The sequence below is a fragment of the Monodelphis domestica genome, chromosome 7 (assembly GCF_027887165.1).
Source record: "Monodelphis domestica isolate mMonDom1 chromosome 7, mMonDom1.pri, whole genome shotgun sequence".
Taxonomy (NCBI): domain Eukaryota; kingdom Metazoa; phylum Chordata; class Mammalia; order Didelphimorphia; family Didelphidae; genus Monodelphis; species Monodelphis domestica.
Window position 1 is genome coordinate 148546995 of NC_077233.1, and position 18304 is coordinate 148565298.

At 33.9% G+C, this 18304-nt stretch overlaps 1 protein-coding gene across 4 annotated transcripts in view; it reads right to left on the reverse strand.

The window, feature by feature from the left end:
* The window catches only part of CREBBP (CREB binding protein), a 165424-nt gene that overhangs the window by 66789 nt on the left and 80331 nt on the right, over positions 1–18304 (reverse strand). For all 4 annotated transcript variants that reach the window (XM_001363599.4, XM_007499077.3, XM_007499078.3 and 1 more), the window contains exon 5: positions 12713–12826. In XM_001363599.4, the coding sequence (XP_001363636.1) occupies positions 12713–12826 (114 nt within the window). The remainder of the gene's footprint in view (positions 1–12712; positions 12827–18304) is intronic.

The following is an 18304-nucleotide window of genomic DNA, read 5'->3' on the forward strand; positions in this document are numbered from 1 at the left end:
AATCTGACCTCAGCCACTTCCTAGCTGTGTGACCCTGGGCAAGTCACTTGACTCCCATTGCCTAGCCCTTAGGCTTAAATAATAAGAAGAATAAATAAATTATGACGCGAGAGGATTATAGATGAAGAACGTTGCCCATCTTATAAAGGAAACAGACTAAGATGGAGAATGAGACACAAATTTTTAATATTGCCAACGTGGGAGTTTATTTTACTCAGCTTTGGTTTATGTTTTGTTTTATAAGGTTTTTTTTTCCCTTTCTCTCTTTCCTTCTCTCTATCCATCCATCTATCTATCTATCTATCTATCTATCTATCTATCTATCTATCTATCTATCTATCTCTTGGCAAGTCATTTAACCCTAATCCCATTTACATGGCCCTTACCTTGTCTTAAGAGTTGTTACTAGGACAGATACCAAGGGTAGAGTGAATAAGAGAAAGAAGAGAGAAAGAGAAAGGAGGGAAGAAAGGGGGAAAGGGAGAAGGCAGAGGGGACAAGGGAGAGCAGGAGAAATGGATCTATTCTGGACAAAACCAGTATCACAATGGTGGCTAAGAGAATACTGAATTTGGGTGGGGTGAAATGGTCAAGACTTATGTTTTAGGAAATTTATTTTGACAGCTCATTGGAGGATGATCCAATTCAGGAAAAACTTGAATCAAGGAGACCCAACACATATTACAATAATTCAGGCATGAAGTAATGAGGGCCTGCACCAGAGTGGTGGCCCTCTGTCAAAGGAGATAAGGTTATGTATAAGAAATGTTATGAAAGTAGAAACTACAAGATTTGATGACAAATTGCATAGGAGAAGTAGTGGGAATAAAGAGCTGAGGATGACATCTAGATTGCAAGCCTGGGTAACTAGGAGAATGATGATATTCTCCAGAATAATAGGGAATATGAGAAGAAAGGAAGATATGGGGGTGCAAGGATGACAATGACTTCAGTTTTGAACATGCTGAATTTGATGTATAAGAGGCATGAGGTTCAAGATGTCTAATAAACACCTAGAGATATGAGCCTGGAAATCAAAAAAGAATTTAAAAAGTGGGACAAATAAATTAGAATAATCTGCAGATATTTGACTCCATGGGAGCTAATGAGATAACCAAGCAAAATATTATAAAGGAAGAGAAGGATAGTGCCTTGGGAGACAGCCGTGTCTTTTTTAAGGAGAATAAGGTGACCAATAGTTTCAAAGACTGCAAAAAGGTAAGGAAGATTTAGGATTTTAAAAAGGCCCCGGGATTTGTCAATTAAGAGATCATCAGTAACTTTTGAAAAGAACAGATTGGGTTGAATCAGGAGTTTGGAATACAGACTGCAGAAAGCTAAATAAAATGAGTGAAAGAAAGTTGAGGTATTAATTGGAGATATTCTTCTAAAGATTAGTCCCCCCACCCCCCCAAGAAGGTAACATAGGAATAAAAGAATGCATACTGAATGGATAAGTGAGTTCTTCTGAAGATGAGAAAGACACTGGAATGTTGGTAGGCAGGATCAAAGTAGCCAATATACACAGAGAAGTTAAAAATAAGTGGAAATTGGAATGACAGAGGGGTCAATCTACTGGAGAATAAAAGATGGAATAGAGACCACTTCTGCATATACAGGGGTTTGTCTGAACAAGGGAGGATTATCTCAAGAGAGAGGGGTGAAGGAGAAAGTGGTAGAAGGCATCTCAGTGATGTGAGATAAGGAGGGGAAAAGGAACTCTAAATGAATGGTTTCAACTTATGCAGTAAAATAGAGGCAAGGTTTTCAGCCAAGAATGTATTAGAGAATTTCCATAAATAAGAGAAGGTTCAGTGCTAAAAGCTCCAAGAATACAAGATGAGGTTTAAAATTTTTTTCTCAAGTGTAGCCCCAGTCAAGTGGGGAAATCATTCAATCAATAAACCAATCAATTAACATTTTTTAAGCACCTATTTTATGGCAGGCACTGTGCTAAGCACTTAAAGATACAAAAAGAGGCAGAGACAGTCACTGTTGTCAAAGAGTTTATATTTTAATGGGAGAGACAACATATAAACAAATATATACAAAGAAAGCTAAATACAAGTTAACTAAGAATAATTAAAAGAGGGAAACTACCAGAATTAATAGTGATTAGGGAAGTCTTCCTATATAAAGTAGGATTCTAATTAGAAATTAAAGATGTCAACAAGGTCAGTAGTTGAAGTAAAGGCAGGAGGGCATTCTAAGTATGAAGTACAAGTATAGTCAGAGAAAATACCCAGAGAGGAGAAACAGAATGTAACAGTCAGGTGACCAGTGTCATAGGTCAAAGGGTAAGGATTTAAGAAGGCTGCAAAAATTGTGGGAAATAAGTTATAATGGGCTTTGAATTTCAAATAAAGCATTTTTTATTTGCTCATGGAAACAACAGGAAGCCACTCCAGTTCACTGAGTAAAGGAGTGGCATGATTAGATCTGTTTTAGGAAAACCACTTTTGTAGCTAAATGGAAAACAGCTTGGAGTGGGGAGAGACTTGAGGCAGGTAGACTCACCACAGGGATTCAGTGTCAGTGAGTTGACCAAAGTGTCCATACAGAAAACTGCAAAGTAGCAAAGATTTTTTTAAATGATTTGGCCAGTCCAAGTAGTTATTCCTTCTGGCTAACAGTGTTCTGAAAGTTTTATTGTTCACTAGGGACAATATCAAGAAGATGAAAACTACTTTTCAGTAAACCTGGTAAGCAACATAATGGATGAGAAGGCTACAAAATCTCAAAAACTATTCCAGGCAATTTACAAACAACAAAGTATCTAAGAATAAAATCAATTAGCATGTGTTAAGCACCTATTATAGTGTGTGCCAGGCCTAGTCAGAGGAACTAGAAATACAAACACAATAAAATTTTTAGGTCTCTACTCTCAAGATCTCTTTATATCTGTATCTAAGGATGAAGAATATGTAAATAATATTAAATAAAAATTGTGGAAGAAAATCTGGGAAATACTGAAAAAATATTGTGTAGAAAATAGCATTTGAAATTCATCTTAGAAGTAAAGAATCCCATGAGGTAGAGGTGAAAAGGAAGCATATTCCAAAAATGGTAGTTAGAAAAAAGGGGGTAGAGAGAGAAGATAGAATATGGTTTGAACTGTACAGTACATGAAGATGAATAATATACAATAAAGCTGGGGCCAAGTTTTGAAGGGTTTTAAAACTGAGCAGACAACAGGGACCCACTGAAGTTTTTTTTTAGATAAAGGCCCTTGGTCAGCAATGGCAATTAGAGGTTAAAATATAAATAAGCCAGAAAAAAAAATACTGAGAAGGATAATAAATAGTATAGGTAGAAAAAAGAACCCAGGGAAAGGTTATAATGAAAACCTAGAGAGCAGTCAACATTAAGAAGGATTAGAAATAGTTGTCAAACTGTGGCACTGACTGAAACTGCCAGTAGTCTTATAGCAAATATTGTTGTCTATAACCCATCACTAACATTCAGATTTCAGAAATATAAAACAAAGGCACTTATCATGATCCCAGATTTAAATTTTTTAAGGAGGACAAGATAGGTAATAAATGTTAGGAAGAAAAACAAGATGAAATAATATAACTTGTTTGTACTCTCAGCATATCCAATGGAAAATAAAATTGTAAAAGTATGAACTGTTATCAAAAACTACAAATATGTTCCTACTATACAAAAGTTTAAGAATAGAAACATTTAAGGTAGCCCTGTTGGTATTAGAAATTTTCATCTTTTTACTCCTGTTGATCTCATCAACTTTATTCTTTATTTGTATCTATAAAGAACACAAATATCTATGAATGGTAAAAAACAAAAACAAAAACAAAACAAAACAAAAAAACACAACCTTTTAAAAAAGGATTAAATAGTGGTTAGGGTAAAAAGTAACAGAAACAAGTATAGCAACTTAAAATTTCTTCAAATAAACTAATTATGTGCCATTAATCCAATAGGCTAAATGATCCTTGACTTCCAAGAAATTCACATTCTAACATGGGGAGGTGACATAACTAAAGTGTAACGTAGATTAAAAGTAATCAAACTACTTCTTTCTCAACCACATTTCCCCAACTCTTTTTAAATATAATGCTCTTCCATTAACTTCTCTTCTATACCATGATAAATGGAAAAGCTGATCAGTGTCACTTTGTTTCACCAGCTTTCTACAGAGAACCTAGAAGGAACTCAATAGTTTTGACACCTTTACCTCCTAAATAAAATCTCCTCTTAAAACCACCCTAAGGTAATTGGCAGTAAACAACTTATAATATCAATACAATATGATATCCTAAAGCAATGATGGCAAACCTATGGAACCTATGCCAAAAAGGACACACAAAGCCCTCTCTATGGGCATGCCTGCAGATACAAACCAGAGTTCCTTACTAGAAAGCCAGAGGGACTGGGGTAAAGCTATTCCCCTCCCACTTCTCCATGCACCTGAAGACTTTCCTCACTTCAGTTGCCCAATGGGAATGCTTCCTCTCTCTCTGTGAAGATAGGATTAACTGTCCTCTTGCCTATTTTTAGCTAATACTAAGAGAGTTCACAAGTCACTTACTAGAGTAAGCTCACATCTCCAAAGGTCAGGCCTTTTTGTGTGTGAGCAACAGTGCTAGGCAAATTGAAATACTTCGATTGGTTACTGTAAAGTGGGGGAGTGACAGGAAGTGACATCAAGAAAACTGCTTTTACAAAGGCTGGTTCAAGAATTCAGTCATTTACTCTATGTTGGGGAGCTGGACTGGAGGAGGACTTTTTCCCTGATCCTGTGATAGCTTGCTGGGTGGGTAGGTGGCCTTCCTTTTCTGGCTTTTGGTGAGATTGATTCTGGAGAGCACTGCCTTAGAAGAGGCTATATTGGTGGAAACCTGGCTGAAAAACCACAGAGACTTCTGGCTGATGATTACCAGGAAATCCACGTGGCAATAAAGAGTCTTGGGGAACCCTGATGGGGCTGAGCCTGGCTTCTCAGGAGAAGGGCTGGTAGGCTTATTAGAATCTGTCTCTTTATCTACATTTTTACAGTTTCGCTCTTTCCAACTCTTTTTAACTAAAAGTGCTAAAAGTCATTTTGACTTAAGCTTCAATATTTTTAAATTGACAACTACAATATTACTTTAGAACTTTCATATTAGCATAAAAACTTAAATTTAAATTCTTACACCTCCCCTGTATGGGGTAAGAAGATTGGCGGCGAGAGGTGGCACTTGGGGGAGGGGTACAGCACTCTATCTCTAAGAGGCTTGCCATCACTACAGTAGAGCATAATTAAAAACCATTCCTTAAAATGTATGTAGACTCTATGGTAAGAAATATAAATCAACCTTCTCACTAAGCAGTCTAATCAAGAGTAAAATCCTCAAACAGAAGAGAAATACTGAAGAAACAAACAAAAAACCCAAACACCCTTAATTAAAAAGAAAAATTTAAAAAATCTTTATAATTACCATTTCTAAGAAGGAAAGCCAGGTTATATACCCATTAAAACTCACTTGACACAATTATACATTACATGCACCTCATTATTACACATTAAGTGCAAATCCCAAGTTCTTATTTTATGACAGATAAGTAAAATCCAATTCCTTTTATATTTTCTTTCTAAAATTTAACATACCCAGAGATTTTAAAAATGTAGCTATTAAAATATTAATGTTTCTAATGTATCCCCCTTTTAAAGAATACAAATATTATAAAGAAAACAACTAAATCAAAGAAAATGTCTATGATACTTTAAAATGTATCAATATAAAATTCAAATTATACATATAAAAACCTATGATACCAAATGTGTATGAAAATAGAGGTACTATGTACGGAATAAGACTTGGGACTTCAAGAACTGAATACCTTACGTGGAGAAACAGTACTCTCAAGTATATAGAAAAAAGAATAGAAAGAGTAGCAGGGGAAATGGGCAAAACAAAGACTGAAAGAAGAATGAGAAACAGAAGTTGAGCTCTTCTTCCTGGTTCTCCAAACAAAGTTCTGACAAAAGAAAGCTATCTTAATACCCACTGCATTAAAAACAGAAGTGTAACTGGGTTTGTACCACAAAGAAATAATAATAAAAAATGTTTGTACAAAAATATTCATAGCCGCCCTCTTTATGGTGGCAAAAAATTGGAAAATCCTGAGGGGACGTGCTTCAATTGGGGAATGGCTGAACAAATTGTGGTATCTGATGGTGATGGGATTCTATTGTGCTGTAAGGAGAGATGAACTGAAGGATTTCTATATGAACTGGAAAGACCTCCAAGAATTGATGCAGAGTGAAATGAGCAGAACCAAGAGAACATTGTACACTGGAAGTGAAACAATATGGAACTATCCAATGTAATGGACTTTACTCGAATAGCAATACAATACTCCAGGACATTCCTGAAGGACTTATGAGAAAGATGCTATCCACATTGAGAGAAAGAACTATGGGAGTAGAAACGCAGAAGAAAAACGTATGACGAATCACTTATCACTTGTTTATATGTATATATGATTTGGGGTTTTGGTTCTATGATAAAAATGAATAACAAGAAAATAGATATCAAGTGATAACATTTGTACAACCCAGTGGAATTGCTTATTGGCTCAGGGAGGGGGTAGGGAAATAAAATGAATCATGTAAACATAGAAAAATATTTTTAAAAATTAAAACAAAACAAACTAAAAAATCCCTGAAGTGTTAGTTACCTATCTCACCAACAAAAAAGCCCCGATTCTTCAACTATTCCTTCCGACTTCTTTTACTTAAGAATTATGCTTCCTATCCAGATTTATATATCCAAATTACTGCCTATAGCATTAAAAAGGAAATAAATAAATAAAAATTAAAAAATAAGACATTGATTAACTAAAGATAAAGATAAATCTAAATTAGAAAAAAGACAAACTTCTGTGTGAGCATTTGAGTAATATCCTTAACTAGGGCTCTGAGCTACCACGATAGGACTCTATGCACCCAAGGGTCTTCATACTACCCCTAGACTGGCAAAAAGCAGTCACTTAAAAAATATCATTAAGTTAATTGTCCCATTACATAAATGAACTTTCCAGGCTCATTTAGGACTGATTTAGTCTTTAAAAAGTTACTAAACCATGTTATATTCCTCATTGCCTCTGTAAATTAATGATTTAATCACGACTAAGGTCAACATAGCTACCAAAAATATGCTACAGTGTAATCAGTATTCAGGCACTTTCCTTGTTGTTATTATCCATGATGCCTTTTCAAATATCCCTTTACCTAACCAGCTACAGTCTAAGAAATCAGATAGCTATGCTAAAATTATAGGTAAATTATCATTTAATCAACACATACTAATTAAGTACCTACTATGTGCCAGGTAGTAAGGTATACAAGGTCAAAAGTAAAATAGTCCTAACCCTAAAGCAATTTCCAAATGACACATATACTCATATATAAATGTATACAAACCATGAACAGGGTAACCTAAGGGCAAGGATAGTAGTTCAGCTAGAGAAAGGTAGAGAGTGAAAAGGCAAGTGGAAAGAAAGTGTATTACGCCTTGATGTTGTACTTTAAGATCCAAAGAATCCCAAGAAAATAAGGTGAGAAAAAAATTCATTATAAACATGGAGAAGATTAAGTACAAAGGAATGGTAATGAGAAAAGGAGTGTTTGCCAAAGGAATAGTAAGATTGGTCTAGTTTGGCTTAATGAAAGTTTGGACACAAAGAATGAGTAATAAAGCTGCAAAAGAAAGAATGAGATAATGAACTGTTTTAAACGCTTCAAACAGGCATTCATATACTGTGCAAATGTAGATCAAGAATTACAGGGACTCAGTGAAGGTAAATGTAAATAAACTCAATAAATGGCTATGGTACCCTTTTAGAACCAAAAGTCTAAACTGTTTTATAACGGCTAATTCATTGAATTAAAAACAAAACAAAACAACTAATTCAGATTGTTACAAATAATCAAAGGGGGTACCATGAAAGACGATTAGTATCACATTATTCTAAAAACCAGAACATTTAAAGCAACCAGAATAATCAAAACCTGAACCATTCAAAAAGAATCTGCTCTAGTAATTCTTAGAGCAATGACATAATAAATGACAAAATATTTGGGAGAATAAAGATGGTCTGGATAGGGGAAAAACTAATAAGATTACAATATGTTTAGTATTCAGTTTTAAATAATATTTTCTTGCAATTATATTCCACTTATATAGTTTTTCTACAAAGTTTCTACATTTTCTCTTTCTTCATGTCAAACATATTCAAGTTTCCTTGGGGGAAAAGAAAAACTTATTTCTGGTGGAACCATGAACATCTTTGGTGTACATTTAACAACTGTAAGCTTTCAAGCATCAATTATTACACTAAAATTCACCTGTCCACACCCCAGCAAATCCATGCCTTTAACATGAGCATATCAGTTTTATTTGTAAACCCTCAATCCCAATATAAGAAATCCAAACTCTGGTTCCATCCTCATATACAATAGTTTCTATGGGGAATACATTACTAAATCAAACTATGGATGAGTTTAGAATAGCATTTTAATCAAATACAAACCAGATATAGAAACTCTCACTATCCTCTTTCTAGAGACCAGGAGCCTGGACAAGACAAGGAATCGAGGAGAGTGCTAGAAACTTCAAGGATTTAATTTCTTTAGGATATTTTCCATGGGGTCTAGTTAAATCCAGAAACCTGAATGTATCTTGAGATACACCTAAAGCTTTTAAGAACAATTCCAGAAGTAACCCATGATCATGAAGGACTGTTTTAACTTTTAGAAATAACGGTTCACATAGCACTGCTGGGTTTGTACCCCAAAGAGATAATAAGGAAAAAGACTTGTACAAGAATATTCATAGCTGCACTCTTTGTGGTAGCCAAAAATTGGAAAACGAGGGGATGCCCTTCAGTTGGGGAATGGCTGACCAAATTGTGGTTTATGTTGGTGATGGAATACTATTGTGCTAAAAGGAATAATAAGGTGGAGGAATTCCATGGAGATTAGAACAACCTCCAGGAAGTGATGCAGAGCGAGAGGACAAGAACCAGGAAAACATTGTACACAGAGACTAATACACTGTGGTACAATCGAAGGTAATGGACTTCTCCATTAGGGTCAATACAATGTCCCTGAACAACTTGCAGGGATCTAAAAAACACTATCCAAAAGCAGAGGACAAACTGTGGGAGTAAAAACACAGATGAAAAGCAATTGATTGACTATAGGGGCTAAGGGGAAATGACTGAGGAGAGACTCTAAATGAACACCCTAGTGCAAATACCAACAACATGGAAATGGGTTCGAATCAAGAACACATGTGATAACCAGTGGAATCGTGCGTTGGCTATGGGAGAGGGGGTGTGAGGGGGGTGGGGAGAGGAAAAGAAAATGATCATTGTTTCCAATGAATAATGTTTGTAAATGACCAAATAAAACAATGTTTAAAAAAAAAAGAAAAGAAATAAGGGCTGATTAAAATTAGTATCCAAAAAACATTATTTCCTAGGGTTGTTTCGGCAAGCATTCAAGCAAAATATGCTAATATATTACACAGGTTCATGGTAAAACCAGAGTAATATTTTTAAAAAACGTTTTCTCTCAATACAAAAAATTATATACTCTATTTCCATTTAATTAACTTCTCTAGTTCTATCAAATTTAAGACTGCAAAAATGTATACATACTTAAGATTTACTGGAGAAAATTCAAATTCATAAATAAAAAATTATCTAATGGAGATTGACTATGGGCCCAGAGCTCTTTCCAATGTTCCACCTAGCTTTCTTGTTTAATAAAGTTTTAAGTTTTGCATTCTCCTTGAAACTTTTGCCTCATCTCCAAAACCACATATTCCGTAATTATCTACTTATTTAGCATTTGCTACTTTGTATTATGTGTGTATGCATATGTGCATTCCAGCTCCTAATGATTTTCAGATCCCTGAATGAGAGGACCATATCTTGTTATGTTATGTATCAAGAGCTTGTCTGCATCAGATATTCAATAAGGTTTAACTCCTGATAATAATGAACTTGATAACTTCCTTCCTTAAAAGCTGTTGAAAAAGAAGGAAAAGTTCATCTTTTAAGATGTTATTTTGTAGCATTTTATAGACATGCAAAAAAAAAACAAACAAACAAGTGAAAGTTAACAAAAAAGGGTTTACACACTAAAAATTCCTTTCTTCTCTAGTTAATATATTAAACTGTAACTACAAAACACAATATAAATACAATATATATTGAAGTCAAACACATTCTACTCAAAGCTGAAACTTATATTAAAATGAAAAACTTTAAAGCAAAATTCTTTCATTTCTCCAATGAATCAAAAGTGAACCCTACAATGATAATCTGTATCTTCTTCAGTGACATCAAATTATGAAATCACTCTTTTAACACCCTATATTACAACTGAAAGAAAAGCTGTGGTTCACCACTTGAGAGCAACTATATTGAATCAATTTTCACAACAGTCACAGTTACTAGCATGTTGGTTGTTTTCTTAAACCACATGAGAAAAAAAATTTTTTTTCATAAAAACCACATGAGACAGTCCCCCATCCCAAAAAAAAAAAAAATTATAGAAATTTGAAATGGCTGTGGCAGTATATGTTCAGAAAAACTGCCCAGAAAACCCCACCCCCAAATGTAACATTGAAAGCAAAATATCTACATGGGATATAAATGATAAAAAAGTTATTGCTTAAAAAAATTTGAGTCAATCTGGCCTCAGACACTTCTTAGCTATGTAATCCTGGGCAAGTCACTTAACCCCAATTTCCTAGTACTTATTTTTTTGCCTTGGCACCATTACACAGTATTGATTCTAAGATAGAAGATAGATGGAAAAGTTTATTTCCTGAGTTGATAGACCTTACATGAGAGATTTTTAAATATTATATGTTATCTTTATTCACAAATTGTGGATGAGGCACAGTGGGCAAAAATTCTTAAAACACACTCGCACTTTTTGCTGTGGTTAAGTCATTAAAAGAAGGGGAAAAGGGGAGGGAGAAATTTTTGGAGAAGCAATCATTATGTATTCAACTAGGAAAAAAAAATCAGATAAAAGACCTAATTCATTTACATAGTCCAAATGTTTCTGAAATATGTATACACTGGAATTCACAATGAACATAAATGAATTCAAGGAAGTTGTTCCTTAATTTTCCCCTTAAGTGAAAAGTCCTTTTGTAAAGCATATTCTTTCACAACTCCAATTTATCTTTTCTCTAAGTAAGGAAAATTTATATCTTCTCACTAATAGCCAGGTAGTGTTATATAAGGAGTAATGACAAAACTTAGTATAAGAAAATATTGCTATCTGTAGCACAAATAATTAATAATACTTTACAATAAAGATTATTGAAAACTCTCCATATGCCAAACAAAGAAAGAAATAAAAGCAGTAGATATACTCTAAGTAAAAGTGAAGACTTCAGGAAGATAATAAGGGAAACTAACACAGGATATTTACACAGGAAACACTGGTTTTGAATAATAAAAGCTGGTTGGCTATTTTATTTGTTTTTAAACCTTTATCTTCCATCTTAGAATCAATACTGTGTACAGATCTAGGCACTATACTAATATATATATATATATATACACACACACACACACACACACACACACATACATACATACATACATACATATATATAAATACTATAAGGTCTAGGCAACAGGATTTAAGTAACTTGTCCAGGAGCACACAACTAGAAGTGTCTAAGGCCAAATTTGAACCCAGGACCTCACATCTCAAGTCTAGCTCTCAATCCACTGATCCACTAAGCTGCAACCCCTGGTTGGTAGTTATGCAGACATCTACTAGGATAAGCAACATACAAATTAAAAGGGAGAAACAGATTAGGTCCATGTACATCTCATTACTCAAAATGGAAGAACTCAAATGAAAATGAAAAGAACACAGGGGCTCTTTTTGAAAGGGCAGGAAAAATTGTAATTAGTGGATAACGATATACAGGTCCATAAAGTAAAAACTCGACCAAAGCACAAAGGAAGCAGTTATTTTGGCCTCCTTTTTAAGTCTAAATCACTGAGGTCAATTTGGACAAATGGTATATAAATCAGAGTTAATCTTGCAATGAAAAATTTAAGGGCAAAGGAATGAACTAATCTAAATACATTACAGAAACTGCTACAGAGCCAACTATGTGTATTTAATTTCTAAGGAAGACATATAAATATGTCTAACAAAAGTATATGGAACATCCTACTCCATGAACTCAAGATAAGTAAAGGGGGAAAAAAAACCAAACACACAAACAAACAAAAAACATTTTTCCCATTTCAAATTATCATGCATACAAATTGAATGTTATTTTGTTCTGAGTTACTCAATACCTTAGATACACTAAATCAGAAGATGATCTATTTGCCTCATCTAAAGAAGTGTAGTAGGGAACTTCAAGTAAGGTATCTTTCTTGATAAACTCGGAATTCCTTCATTTTCATAAGCCCAAATCTAAGGATAGTTACATAAAAAATTCCAAATTGCCATTTTTTAAAGATTTGTTGTGTATATTACAGAATAGAGCTAAACCTGCTCTATATTAATAATAATGGCTCCTGATCTTATATCTTTATCACACTCTGTAAAGAACAGTATCACTCTACTCTTCCTTTATTCTTTTTTTTTCTCCTCCAGGAAAAACACCTGAACTTCTTCATTTTATATTCATCTTCCAAGGTGAACACTTACGTTGTTGATTTCGCTTGTCACTGGCATTTTTCAAAGGGAGGCATACAGGACAGTCATGCCGAGTGCAATTCTTCCAATGGGAGATGATTTGTCGTGAAGATGCACAGTGGGCAACTATGAACAGAAAAACAATGAAATATTACTCTGTAAAGCAAATTTAAAACTTTCTGTTATATTTAAATTAGACGGTTTCAACAAAAATGTAAATATGGATATATTCAGATCTTACAACACTGGACAAAGATTTAATATCAGAACTATCAAAAGATAATGACTATTTATTGATTCTTGGCACCCTCTACTCCTACTGCCAAACTCTGCCATTAGCAATGCTAAGCAGAAGGGAATTCCATAAAATACAAGGCTCACTTTGTACTATTCTTCTGCTTTTTGGATTTCCATGGCCAAAAAATGTATCAACTGGTAGTCAGTTGCAGTGATGAGCCAAGTTGGATATACCTAAGTTGGTTCTTGGATAGTAAAAACAGAGTCTAATAATCATCAAGAACTTGGTTAAAGAAAGTCACACCTCTAAACAATTAAAAGTCCTAGATTTGGAATTATGTAAATTAAACTAGAAGAAAATTGTCACAAAATAGGAGGTCAGAAATAGCTTTACTTCAGAGAAGCAATTAATGGTACTGATTTCATGGTGTATCCAAGATCATTTTTAAAGGAATATAAGGGATATTGTCAGCATATAGCAAACATGGATCACAAAGAAACGAATCACTATGAAGATATTTTCATCTTTTAATCCAACATCTATTGTAGCATATGAAAAGGTAGAAAATCCTATGACTAATTTAAAAAAGAATTCTGGACTTATGGATTAATATTCACTAATATCAATGCAAATTTGGACCCAGGGGAAGAAAAAATATTATAAAATGACTCCATTCCAAAAAATGAAAGAATATTTGTACACTAGTCAAAAAAATTCTATCTTCAAATCATAAATATTTTCTTTAAATATAGAGTTGGAAGGTTCTAGAGGATATGAAAAGTAATTTTAAAATGTTAACTGGGAAGAAATAAAAGATTATTGATGTGGGGCATCAAAACAGAATAAGCCATATACAAACAAGTTAAGACTTGTTGGTGCAAATGTCAATATCAAACCCAAATGAGAAAATACTATAGTAAATAAGAGAAGTTCCAGCTTGACCTATTTTTAAAAGTTGTAAACTCTAGATGGAATAGGAAATGAGCCAAAACAAAGATGCTGCAAAACTTTGTAAAGAAATGCAATCAATTCAAAATGGGCTGAAAGATGTCAGAAACTACTTAGATCAATAAATATACAAGGAAAGACATGGTAGCTAACTTATGAAGGATAGTGATGGAATATTACAAATATCATTTCCCAAAAAGTAAAAAGTAGCTAAAGAGCACTGAAGACATAAAGAAAAATGGAGAATAATCTATATCCTAAAGATGCTTAACTTCAAGTGTGGGAAGACAACACGAAAATAAATAGGTTCGCAAAAAAGTAGATAGAAGGTATTATCCTTAAAGGGCAAAGAATTAGAAACATGAGGGAGATCAAAAAGGCCTCTTGCAAAATACCATGCTTTGGCTGAGTCTTGAAGGAAGCCAGACGCTATGAGACAGAGGTTAGAAAGGAAAGCATTCCATGCATGGGAAAGAGAGTGTGAAGGCATAAAGGAAGGAGAAGGCATATTATATGAGAGAAGCAGGCCAGTATGGTAGCACGATAAAATGCATGGAGGAGAGTATTATGTAAGAAGATTGAAACGACAGAAGGAACTACATTGCAAAGGTTTGATTGACAGAAAAATTTGGTCTTAGAGGCAAAAGAGAGACATCAGTTTAAGTTGGGGTAGATGTTTTAGAAAAAACACTTTTTGGAGGATAGTTTGGAATAGGGAGAGGAAATGCAGAGAATTAACACAATTTTCAGGTAAGTCGGATCATCCCAAGAGCATTCATAGATAAAAGCAGAACAATGAACAAATGTGAAATCACACAGCTCATATGGTGAATTTCAATAGCAAAATATTCTCACCCGCTAGGGAAAATAATACATAGCTACATTTCTAGATCTTTCCTAGATCAGGCCTCAATATACTAAGCAAAGAAATAGTACTAACATTCAAAATCATGAAATCAGAAAAAAAGTCTAAAATTGACCAAATATATACAAAAGGAATCTTTCCTGGAGGTGACAATGTCTCAGAAATAAATTTCAAAGCTATTTCAAAATGAGAAAAATCATAAAACACTATACACACAACTACTACCAATACCAGCCTAACCTCCTGCCCTTTTCTCCTCCCCACCCTGCCCAGGCTAAGTAATCAAGAAGACATCAACAACTATCAAACCATGTCCCTACTTTCTAAACTCTACTAAAAAAAAAAAAAAAACTTTGACAATAAATATATTCATTTAATCATTATGGAAATCAATTTGGAACTATGTTCAAAAGAAGTTACCAAACTGTTGATCCATTAATAACACTATGAGGTCTACACCTAAAAATCCAAGAAAGAGGAAAAGGAACCATATATACAAAAATACTTATAGCAGTTCTTTTTTGTGATGGCAAAGGATGGACAAATGTGATGGACACTAAGGAGAAGCACATCAAGTGTGGGATATCTTAACAAATTATAGTATATAAATGTAATAAAATATTATTGCAACATATGAAATGATATAAAAGGAAATTTCAGAAAAATACTAAAAGTCACCCATGAGATAATTAATCAGAGCCGGAGGAATAATTTAAACAATAATGGCATTATAAAGACAAAAACTTTGAAAAGGCTTTGAAAATCAATACAATGATTAATTAGTATCCTAGAGGACCAAAAATAGTATCCAGAACATCAAGAATAATCTTAATGTAAATATGAAAAGAAAACAGATCTTATTTCACAAATGATTTTCTAAAATACACCACATTTTCACTTTCAGTCAGATTCCATGAAATTATAATAGCAATTAACTGCTAAATGAGAAAAAACAGGTAAACCTCAACTAACAGGATATATTCAAAGAAGTTCTAAACCAGTTTTATGAAATTCAGAATTTAATTTGCCTTGAAAACATTGCAAATAGTACTTAAGGTCTTCTGAAAAAAAATTATATTAAATTTTCATATAACTGAGATACTGAACATTTCCAGTGAAGAAGTATCAAATAAAAACCATTACACTACTATTAACTAAAACACACTAGGGGGTAGCTAGGTGGATTGAAAGTCAGGCCCAGAGATGGGAGGTCCTGGGTTCAAATCTGACCTCAGACACTTCCCAGATGTGTGACCCTGGGCAAGTCACTTGACTCCCATTGCCTAGCCCTTACCACTTTTCTGCCTTGGAATCAATATACACTATTGATTCTAAGACGGAAGATAAGAGTTTCTTAAAAATAAATAAATAAAATGAAACACAATAAAAAAAATTTTTTTAAGAAATTGATCTTGAATGGTGGAATAAAGTATTTGCAAAAAAGTCGAAAGGTTTCAAAGGCTTTCAAAGTTGACATGGCCAATTCTTGATGATGTTCAATTATAAATTCAATTAGACTTCTTCCCTCAACAAAAGTAAATTTCTCACAGTATTCATGTGTTTGACAAACATGATTAGATCACAAACAGAAATGATAGAAATGGAAAGAAAGCAAAAGGGAAAGGATTAAAAATGGGCAGAGGGGGCAGCTGGGTAGCACAGTGGATTAAGAGTCAGCCCTAGAGACGGGAGGTCCTAGGTTCAAATCTGGCCTCAGCCACTTCCTAGCTATGTGACCCTGGGCAAGTAACTTGACCCCCATTGCCTAGCCCTTACCACTCTTCTGCCTTGGAGCCAATACACAGAATTGACTCCAAGACGGAAGGTAAGGGTTTAAAAAAAAAATGGGCAGAGATTTTTCTCAAATCAACTGAAATGAGCAGTGAAGAAATTATTCTCAAATCAAATGGACAAAAGATAGGATAGAAAGGAAGAAAGTAAAGAGCACATTTGTGTACATGTGAGAAAATCTATTTGAAGTGAAACTGATTGAACTTTAAAAAGTAAAATGAAGCTAGCTGGCACAGTAGATAGAGTGCTGGGGTCAGATGTAAGAATAACCGAGTTTAAATTCAGTCCAAGGTGTGTAAATCTGGGCAAAGCATTTAACCTGTTTGCCTTGGTTTCTTCATCTGTAAAATGGTGGTGGTAATAACAACAACAACAACAATAATAATAATAATAATAATAATAATAATAATAATAGCTGTGAGTATCAAATGAGACTATTTCTAAAGTACTTAACATAGTACATGGAAAATAATGCTATGTAAACGTTAGCTGTTATGAAAATAAGAAAAGTGTAGTCCCCTTAAAGAAAGAAAAAACTGTGAAAAAAGATTGAATCATGCTACTATTATCTAATACTTAATACACAAGGAAGTTTGGTTGCTGTCTGAAGTGATGAGGAAGGCACACCTTGGAGGAGAGAGACATGAAGGTAGTAGGGTTTATATATTCAAGATGAAATCAAATGCTCATATTTGGGTAAAGGTCTATCATTCAAAAGAGAATTTGTGACCTCTACACTCTGATAAACACAATGTTACAAATAAGTAAACAATTTTGATAAAAAGAGATGACAAATCTGTCCTAACTGTGAATTTTCAAACAATTCCACCCTAATTGGATATACTTTAGGGGGAGATAAAGTTGTAAACTCATGATTGAACAATGAAGGTACTTAACTCATACCTTATAGGGAAGCTAAAACTTAAGCTAAGTCTATTTTTAGATCTAATACAAAAAGGTGTTAAGTACCTATAAAGATTAAATTAATCACAAAAAGGTCAAGTAATTCACAAAAGATAAGCTAAACAAAGAAGTGTGAAGTACTTCAGAAGATATATTCTAACCAGAGAAGGTGAGAACTAAAGAGTGGATAGTCTTGGAGAAAATCTAATCAAAGAAGGTGAGAACTAAAAAATAGGCAGTCCTGGGAAAAGTGTCTAATGTGATTGGTAGACATGAAAATTTAGGGGAGGTGACATAAGAGAAAAAATTTCTTTAAAAGAAGGCTAAAAAGTCAGTTCAGGCAATTGAATTCCTTAATTGCTATGATCTTTAAAAATAGGATGCCATTAAAAGGGTATTCCAGAATGCAGATATTTTCAATAGGAACAATTATAAATGAGTGAATGGCAAAATAAAACTGGGTTTTGTTAGTTGTATCTCATAACTGACAATATAGGACAGCAGTTCTCAACCTCTCAATTTGTAGCAATGAGAATACATAATGCATATCAGGTATTTACATTCAAAATTATAACTGCAGCAAAATTACAGTTTTGAAGTAGCCACCAAAATTATTTTTTGGTTTGGGGTCACTGCAACATGAGGAACTGTATTGCGGGGTCACGGCATTAGAAAGGTTGAGAACCACTGATATAAATGGAAAGAGGAGGTGAGGGAAAGCGCATGCTTATAAATGTGAAATACAATGTCCCCATGGAATGTCATACGACGACATAAGAGTACAAAAATGTAAGAACAGTTCTTATTCTTCAAATGGGCTACTTCAAACATCAAACACTTAATATGGAAAAACCTTCAT